Source organism: Stegostoma tigrinum, chromosome 16 (assembly GCF_030684315.1).
Source record: "Stegostoma tigrinum isolate sSteTig4 chromosome 16, sSteTig4.hap1, whole genome shotgun sequence".
In the NCBI taxonomy this organism is placed as follows: domain Eukaryota; kingdom Metazoa; phylum Chordata; class Chondrichthyes; order Orectolobiformes; family Stegostomatidae; genus Stegostoma; species Stegostoma tigrinum.
In genome coordinates this window covers 1055337-1065441 of record NC_081369.1, presented here as the reverse complement: position 1 = coordinate 1065441, position 10105 = coordinate 1055337, and the positions used below count along the sequence as shown (strand labels likewise).

General features: G+C 42.3%; 1 protein-coding gene across 1 annotated transcript; it reads left to right on the top strand.

Annotated features, from left to right (window-relative positions):
- Positions 1-1224: 1224 nt before the first annotated feature.
- LOC125459904 (probable G-protein coupled receptor 139) lies at positions 1225-4533 on the top strand. Its single transcript, XM_048546890.1, has 2 exons — positions 1225-1320; positions 3641-4533. The coding sequence occupies exons 1-2, from the start codon at positions 1236-1238 to the stop codon at positions 4531-4533; spliced, it is 978 nt and encodes a 325-aa protein (XP_048402847.1). The 5' UTR covers positions 1225-1235.
- Positions 4534-10105: the final 5572 nt, after the last annotated feature.

Sequence of the window (10105 nt, the reverse complement as noted above, 5' to 3'; positions counted from 1 at the left end):
AACTCAATGTGATTCTGATTTTCAGAATGCTATTCGCTCCAGGTGGAGCAACAATAGTCATGAAAGTTGGTTCAGGAGGGCCTTCTGCTTCAACCCAGTGTCTTGCTTTCGCCAAAAAGAGGAATACAGCACTAATGTCACAATGATAAGAACCATCGTTTGAAGAATAACATTTTACAGCTTCGAGCAGGGATCAGCTGATTTAGAAAACCTCCTAAAATTCCAAGCAATCGTTAGGGTCAGAGCGAATGGAGAAAATAGAGAAGGCTGGAAACATTTTGAAAAGTCATTCAGTTGAAATCTTGACTCTTCCTCTCTCCATGGATTACAACTGGCCTTGAGTCATTTTGAATAGTTTCTGTTTTCACTTCAGATGTTCAGCACTTGCTACATTCCACTTTTGTGATAGGCTCAGAGTGTTATGTTTTGGGAGGTCAACAAAGCGTTTGAGAGTGAACTGGATGAACAAATTTCTGGAAATAAAACCATTCTCAATGTTTGTTTAAACTGGTAACTAACACTTTGTTCGTTTTTAACACTTTTTTTGCTCACTAACACTTTCTCCATTGCTCCTAAGCTCTTAATCAGATGCATAAAAATTAAAAGTGTTCATCCCATCATTTCTCTTGATCTCTATTTGTCTTTTGTTCTCAGTTTTAAAGTTTCTTTTCTACTTCTTATGTTAGATATATCTGAACTTTTTTTGCACGAATCCAATCATTCTCATGGTAATCTCTAAATGTTTATTCATTCACAGAACTCCATCTTTAAGCAACCCGGTTGTCTGTTTCAGAGAATATTCTTCCTTTGTTCTGCTACTGCCTCTTCTTTCAACAAGTCAAATTGTTCACTTACTCTTCACCAGCTCACTTGTTCATTTTGGTAGTGGTGATAATGGCAAGAAGAAATGAATGAACTATTTGATATTTGAGACTCGATTGAATTATGGAGATTAAATAAAGAAATGTCACTTTTTCACACCATCACCCACTGTTACTCACGACCTCAGTGTGCCCAATCCTCAAGTTATCCTTATTTCTCTTCCTCATTCAACTCTTCGATTTCAGAGCTGATGTTTATTCTGATGCAATATATCTCACAAATACATTTGTGAAAAGAACTGTAAATAATATCAATGATCATCCAGCCAAATTGTACCCCGGAGGACGTGTTTTGTATGTATAAATAAGTATCACAGTTCCATATAGGGTTGGACACATCGCTTTCGTCTGAGCATGAAATATCCATTCAATCCATTTCCAACACTCGCTGATGTTGAATTCATTTACTGCCCCATACTTGGGGCTATTGGAGTGACCAGTAAGTTACTAATAACCGTTCAGCATTGTGCTCAAATCTATGTTCAAATATAAAACTGTGTCTTATCATATTTTCATGCAAAATTACATGCTTCTCTCATGCACAAAATATCTCATGAGCCAGAATTATGTTGATTTTAAAAAATGTACCTTCTCTTCTAAATTAATTATTGACGATCTTGAGATATTTAAGACTATAAAATTGTAATGGTTTGTTTCAACAAAATTACCATTATGCTTATCACAAAATAACATTATTGGAACGCTAGCTGACTCATTTCCTGCACAGAGAAAGATTAATGCACTGATCTACGACTCTTTTACTTTCAGGCTGGAGTGGGTATACAACTGCTTGTGATTAATATTGAGACCAACGCTCTCTCTGAATAAATTCAATTCAACTGGTCTAAGGTAGAAAATATGGGGTCAGCTGATTGGAACCAAATTGTAGAATGTTGGAATCACCCCTGGAAGTGGGAACTAATCAGAAATCTAAAATATATTTTGAAGATAGGGAATAGACTGAGAAGACTGATAATAGGCACTTATTTTTCTTGGCGTGGTTAAAGCAGAATTGAGTGAAGAAATGAGGAAGGTTCACTTATTAACTAAAAATAAGTGATAAGGGCTGAGAAAAACTGATGTCAGATAAACTGGTTTAAGTAAAGTTTGTCAACGATCAGGATCACTTCAAATGGATCCAAATATGTCACAGAAATGAGAATGGTGACTGCCTGGGAAACCACCAAACATTCCCAATCTTCCGTAAATATACCGCTGGCAGCAGAGCACTGATAGATCTGGGAATTGAACCAATGCTATTGCCATTACACTGCATTGAAAACTAGCCCTCCAGCCAACTTAGCTAAACTACTCTCAACCCTCACTCAATAGATTGTGATGTTAATCCGAGAAGTTGCAGTCACGCTGTTAACTTATCATGCAATCAGAAATGGTGATGAAATTGTCTTCGATAATTGCACATATTAAAAGGACGCAGTAATTAGTACATCGTTGTTGAGCAATACATATCAGAACAAACTGAAACATGTAACCAAATCAAAATGAGAGGCCACATCCATCAGACTGCATATTTATCATAGTTTGCATTGTTATTTCTTCAAAGTATGGTCTGATGTTCTGAAGGAAAACTGGAAAAAGCAACCACTGTTTGACAGCTTTGAATGGGTTAAATGAAACATCATTGATGCAAGGAGTTTGTTGCCATGTAGAGAATGTTATAAAAACAAAATAACAATGTATGTATTGGATGCTGTTTCTGACCAAACCAAGGTGGACGAGAAAGCAGTGCAAGATCCAAACTGGAGAACACACATAAGGTGAGGGTCAGGTTAGGAGCAGGTTCCTAGGTAGGAAAAGTTAAAAGTAGGTATGGGGTAAGGTTCCAAGATGTGTACAGGGCAGCGTGGTATGTAGATAAATTTTCAAGTACATAGCAGGTAGTGTGCCGGGTACATCAGGTGCCTTGAGATGGAGGGTGTCGAGACCACTGGCGGGGAAGAGATGTTGAAGATGGCAAGAAAAGTGGGCTCAGGTGCTGATGAAGTTGTGAGATGGTTTCAGGTCTGAAGCAAGAGCTTGTTGGTTATGGTGGTGAGAATTTGTTCAGTCTCGAGTGTGGGAGATTTTGGGACAGGGGTGCAAATGTACTTCAGGTCATGAGAAAGTACAGGAGGTACTGGGGGCGGCAGCAGGGGAAGTGGAGATCAGATCTGGGGGAGCTGTGAGTTGAGATCGGTGGGGTGCTGGACCCCAGCAATAGGAGAGTGGAGGTAGACTCAGGCTGCCATGTTTCTACAGGTGTGTGCATGTGCATGTATGCGTACGCGCAAGGTGCATGCATGTAGCAGTTGTGGACATGTGTCTTAATTTGAGAATTTTCCAAGACGAACTGAGACGTTTAGAATGTTTTTGGAATATCGGACTTTCCAGAGTGATATTCATTCTCCAAGTCCATTGTCGTAGGGACGCGACAAGGCCCCAAACTGCAACTCTCATCGACACTTCAGAAACAGTTGTCTCACCAGCAGAAACTCCAGGACAAAATGTGGTTTTACTGGATAATGGAATTAAATTGGTTCAAATGGACATTCTTTTCTTCATCTGTTTAATGTCTGAAACACTGTACAAATACATCTGTTCATTTTTCATGATTATTTATTAGCATTTTCATTTTTCCAACCGAGAATGCATGCATAATAATAAGGCATTTTCAGATATCTTGTGCACAAAATTAGCACTTTTTGTTACGAAACTGGCGCATTGCATCTGTGCAGTAATTTTAACATTTTATTTAACAGTTAACTTGATGGCAATCGCAATCCTATCTTGTAGAACCTGTGGACTCTCCAAATGTGTCAATCATTACCTGGTGGCCATGGCTACAGCAGATCTTCTGGTTGTCATCACAGACGCAATCTTGAGATGGTTCATCATTTACTTTCCAGTTTCTTTCCTGGATATTACTGCTGTATGTAGCTTGGTAGAAGTGCTTATGACTGGCACCACAGTGTGTTCAGTATGGCTCACAGTTGCTTTCACCTGTGATCGGTTTGTGGCTATTTGTTGGAAGAAGCTAAGAAATAAATACTGCACTGAGAAAACAGCACATGTGGTAATTGGGACAGTGAGTGTGCTGGGCTGTTTGGAAAGCATTCCCTGGTTCTTCAAATACAGAGCTAAATACACCTTCAATAACCTGGAGTGGTTTTGCGACACAAAGCCAGAATATTATACTTCAGACATCTGGACTGCATATGTACTCCTCCATCGCATTCTAACTCCTTTAATTCCATTCCTTTTGATTGTTCTCTTGAACATTCTGACAGTCAGATACATCCTCATGGCAAGTAAAGCCCGCAGGAGACTCTGGGTGGAAACTGATAGGGAGGCCCCTCGTGATCCAGAGATGGAAAGGCGCAGAAAGTCCATCATTTTAGTCTTCGCTATCTCAGGCAGTTTTATCATATTATGGATTATCAATGTTGTATGTTTCATCCATCAGCAAATTGCATTAGTGAATGATTTACATCCACCTTCACCCACAATTGGTACAATTGGATACCTGCTCCAGCTCCTCAGTACCTGCACAAATACTTGCATCTACACAGTGACGCAGAGTCAGTTCCGAGAGCAGTTAAAAACAGTTGTCAAATATCCTTTCAGTTTGATTCTCAGAACGGTCAAACTATGAACACTTTTTTTTACTGTCAGTTTGTTGTAATCGGACTTTATTTTAATCTTCATGGAAAAGTTGTTGCAAGCAGGGAAAAGTCAATGGTATGAGGTGGTGAGTGAAAGCAAGATTCAGAGGTAGTCAGCATCAGATAGACAAGCAAGTGAGATTACAGCCTGAAGCAAATCAAATTCACTGAGAAAAGCATGCGAAAGCAAGATCTGCACACAGGCTGCATTTGTTAGAGCAGAGGGTGGAAGTAGTACACAAAAGCAATCACCATCAGTTAGAGGAGCGAGCAAAAAGAGGACCCTTCGAGTCATGGAGATCCACAGCACAGAGAAAGGCTGTTCAGTCCATTCTGACTTGGCCAGTCAAGAGCAATAGTATTCCAATCCTATTTTACAACACTTGTCCGTTGCCTTCTAGCCCTTGGCATCGCAAATGCACATCTGAATACTTCTCAAATATTAGGAATCTTTCTGCCTCAACCATGCTTACAAATCATCAGCCAATATCAGTTCGACTATCGAGTGAATGGAAAACCAGACATCATTTAAGATCCATCCAGTGCACTCCACTCCACTCCATTGTCAACAGGAACAGAGCAGACATGTTCGGAGAAAAATCAACATCTGACTGAATACAAATGTAAGGCAATAATTTTTTTGGCAAAAGCTGTGCTTCTTGATATTCCAATCTCTTGTAAAATATGAATAAAGGTTGTACAAACTGAGGTTTATGAGCAATAATGACAGTTGATAGGAGTGTTTGTTCATGATAAATCATAAATTGTTTGGTCATCTTATTCAAAACGAGTAAAGGTTATTGGTTTCCAAAATTTAAGCTGTACTGTTCTTAGGACTGATGAGGCATTAAGAGGTATTAATTAATTACTTAATTCATACGCAATGAGGTTTGTTAGGCGGGAGGCATGTTCTGATTGTAGAATGTGGGATCTGCTGGACATCAGTGTGATCCAGGAAAACCACTACTGCAGTAGTATTTAAAACAGGAATAGTTTTGAATCAGGCTTTATGGCCTGCTGCCCAAACTATAACGGCCGTGACATAGAGATGGAATGTTGTATGGGTACCGTTTGTCATGGGGTGGATGCACTGTTTAAAATGGTGTTTTGCGCTTTGGTTCATCAGGGAAACAACATTGTGACTGCCACTGGGGCAGTTGAGTGTATTTGGAACAGGAGTGTAACAAACTCACCCTCAGCAATAATGCAACAGCTTGAAGTAGGCTTCAGATCGATTTGACAAAAGTGAGAGGTGCTGTGTGGACGAGATCATTGACTCTTGCAATTTGATGCAGGAAGACATTCAAGGATTCAAGTTGGGTTAGGAAATACCCCATGTGGTGGTCACAGACAATGTTGTCACGGTGGGGACGGGCTGTTGATGCAATCATCTGCAACAAAGAAACTGTACAAAAAGCTCTTTTGCCTGTCCTGCCTCAGCAATCAGAACATCAACTCAGAGTGAAGTCAGACATAGAGTGGGAGGATATGGATCCAGTCAGTCATTGAGGTCCCTGCAGATAATAAGGGTATTGGCAGAAGAAAAAGGTTCAGCATTCTCTGAACAAGAAGCCAGGTAACAAATTACAAAAAAAGAGTCTTAGGTAATAATTTCTGGAGGATTACCTGAATCACATACCATTTGGAACAAGGTAAATAGGATGAAAGAAATTCTTGCTCAGTCCAAATACCGTGTAATATAGGTAGGTTCTGGATCACAGAGCACTGGCGTTAGTGCTGGGAAAAGTAGGGGCTATATTCTACAGGGATGGGCTAAAACTGAACAATGGTGGAACTATTGCTGAAAATGGCCACATAATTAGGGAAGTGGAGAGGGACTTAAACCAAACAGTGAGGAAAGGAATGCAATTTGGTGAGACATTGCAAATCAAAGAACACAGATAGGGCAGCAATGAATGGAAACTTATAAGTAGGCCACAACAGGAGGAGATGAAAGTACAAATCGAAGAGTACATCAACAGACAAGGCTCATTGTTCCAAAACAGAGAAAGCAAATGGAAAGACTATCTTTCTGAAAGAACATATCATTCAAAAACAGATGAGCTGGTATTTGTAATGCAAATAATGTATGATCAGACAGGCATTATTATTACAACTTACATTATACCATACTGTCTTAAATATATCTTAAAAACTATCTTCCCATGTTCAACACACACAAGAACTGTCTGCCCATTATCCAATGGCAGAATGCTCAATTACATGTTGATGTAGCACACTATTTTAAATGATGAATTTCCCGCTGCCTCAGGTCAATAATACTTTCAGATAGAAGAGTAGAGTTCGGCCATTCAAGTCTATCATTTCTGCTCTATCATTCAATAATGGATGATATGTTTCTCAACTCCATTCCCCTGCCTACTATCTAAACCTATAATTCTCTTATGAGTAAAAACAAAAACAAGTCATTCAATGACTTGGCATCCACAGATTTCTGTGGAAATGAGTTCCACAGATTCACCACCCTCTGGCAGAAGACCTTCCTCTTCATCTGATTCTGAATGGTCATCCCTTTGCTTTGAGGCTGTGCCCACAGATCCTCGTCTCTCCGATGAGTGGAAATATCTTCCCCACATCCACTGTACCCAGGCAGACTGGGTTGGTGCTCTGTAGCTATCAAGCTGCTGTTTATTCATGAATGAATCACTTTTACAATATTAGACAGCTGACACAACACAAACTACAATCTGAGCAGATATAGTAGGAACTGCAGATGCTGGAGAATCTGAGATAACAAGGTGCAGAGCTGGATGAACACAGCAGGCCAAGCTGCATCAGAGAAGCAGGGTGGTTTGATGTCTCAGGCCCAGACCATTAGAACATAGAACATAGAACAATACAGTGCAGAACAGGCCCTTTGACCCTCAATGTTGTGCCGACCTGTGAAACCAATCTGAAGCCCCGCCCCCTACACGATCCCATCATTATCCATATGCTTATCCTTCTTCAGAAATGGGGAAGGGGAAGGGGATTCTGAAATAAATAGGGAGAGGGGGGAGGCGGGTAGAGGATGGATAAAGGAGAAGATCGGTGGAGAGGAGACAGACCAGTCAAAGAGGTCTTTTTTCAGATGTGGGGGAGTGGAAGAGGTGTCTGATTTTTTAAAATTATCTTTCCTGCTCCTCTGATGCTGCTTGGCCTGCTGTGTTCATCCAGCTCTACACCTTGTTATCTGACAATCTAAGAAACTGATCAGATTGGTCAGTAACAGACAAGATTGCAGTGAAAATTGGGAAAAAGATTGACTTCATAAGTTTCAAACCTATGAAGTTCTTCACTTGAGGAATTAAGGTCAGGATTTATCTTTTTACTCAGCAGGTGATGGGAATCTGGAATGGACTGCTTGAGAAGGTAGTGGAGGCTGGAAACCTTACAACCTTTAAAAAATATTTGGATGATTACCCCAAATAGCATAACATTCAAAGATATGAGACAAGGGCGCGAAATTGGGATTAGTGCACGTTGAGTGATTGTTTTGTCAGTGTCGACCCATTGTCCCAAAGGGCCTTTTTTGTGCTTTATTAATCTATAAATAAATGTCTACTCCCTCCACCACTGATGCTCAGTAACAGCATTGCGTACTATGTCCAAGAATCACTGCACAAATTCAACAAAGATCCCGAGACAGCGCCATAATTGAATGGTGGGGCAGACGTAATTGGCCAAATGACTGAATTATACTCCAATGTCTTATGGTCTTATGGACTTGTTAGCCATGGAAGTCATGTTTGTAATGTGGACAGATGAGCTGATTGTCAATCTGCAAATCCTCCTCATGACCCTGACAGCGTGCAGTAAAATTGGCTGATTCTCCCAGTCATATAATGTATGGTATAATATAAGTTCTAATAATAATGCCTTCCTGATCATACATTATTTGTGTTAAAAATACCAGCTCATCTGTTTTTGAATCATATGTTCTTTCAGATACGTAGTCTTTAGATTTGTTTTCACTGTTTTGGAACGTCGAGCTTTATCTGTTGATGTACTCTTCAATTTGTACTTTTATCACCTCCTGTCATGGTCTATTTATAATTTTCCATTCATTGCTGTCTTGTCTATGTTCTTTGATTTGCAATGTCTCACCAAATTGCATTCCTTTCCTCACTGTAATAAGAGATAGTGGGAACTGCAGATGCTGGAGAATCAAAGATAATAAAATGTGAGGCTGGATGAACGCAGCAGGCCAAGCAGCATCTCAGGAGCACAAAAGCTGACGTTTCGGGCTGAGACCCTTCATCAGAGGGGGATGGGGTGAGGGTTCTGGAATAAATAGGGAGAGAGGGGGAGGCGGACCGAAGATGGAGAGAAAAGAAGATAGGTGGAGAGAGTATAGGTGGGGAGGTAGGGAGGGGATTGGTCAGCCCAGGGAAGACGGACAGGTCAAGGAGGTGGGATGAGGTTAGTAGGTAGATGGGGGTGCGGCTTGGGGTGGGAGGAAGGGATGGGTGAGAGGAAGAACAGGTTAGGGAGGCAGAGACAGGTTGGACTGGTTTTGGGATGCAGTGGGTGGAGGGGAAGAGCTGGGCTGGTTGTGTGGTGCAGTGGGGGGAGGGAACGAACTGGGCTGGTTCAGGGATGCGGTGGGGGAAGGGGAGATTTTGAAACTGGTGAAGTCCACATTGATACCATATGGCTGCAGGTTTCCCAGGCGGAATATGAGTTGCTGTTCCTGCAACCTTCGGGTGGCATCATTGTGGCAGTGCAGGAGGCCCATGATGGACATGTCATCAAGAGAATGGGAGGGGGAGTGGAAATGGTTTGCGACTGGGAGGTGCAGTTGTTTGTTGCGAACTGAGCGGAGGTGTTCTGCAAAGCGGTCCCCAAGCCTCCGCTTGGTTTCCCCAATGTAGAGGAAGCCGCACCGGGTATAGTGGATGCAGTATACGACATTGGCAGATGTGCAGGTGAACCTCTGCCTAATGTGGAATGTCATCTTGGGGCCTGGGATGGGGGTGAGGGAGGAGGTGTGGGGGCAAGTGTAGCATTTCCTGCGGTTGCAGGGGAAGGTGCCGGGTGTGGTGGGGTTGGAGGGCAGTGTGGAGCGAACAAGGGAGTCACGGAGAGAGTGGTCTCTCCAGAAAGCAGACAGGGGAGGGGATGGAAAAATGTCTTGGGTGGTGGGGTCGGATTGTAAATGGCGGAAGTGTCGGAGGATGATGCGTTGTATCCGGAGGTTGGTAGGGTGGTGTGTGAGAACGAGGGGGATCCTCTTGGGGCGGTTGTGGCGGGGGCGGGGTGTGAGGGATGTGTCGCGGGAAATGCGGGAGACGCGGTCTAGGGCGTTCTCGATCACCGTGGGGGGAAAGTTGCGGTCCTTAAAGAACTTGGACATCTGGGATGTGCGGGAGTGGAATGTCTTATCGTGGGAGCAGATGCGGCGGAGGCGGAGGAATTGGGAATAGGGGCTCTTGCTCCCCAGAGGAGCTCGAACAGTTCATCCACTTCACCAACACCTTCCACCCAAACCTTCAGTTCACCTGGGCCATCTCCAGCACATCCCTCACCTTCCTGGACCTCTCAGTCTCCATCTCAGGCAAC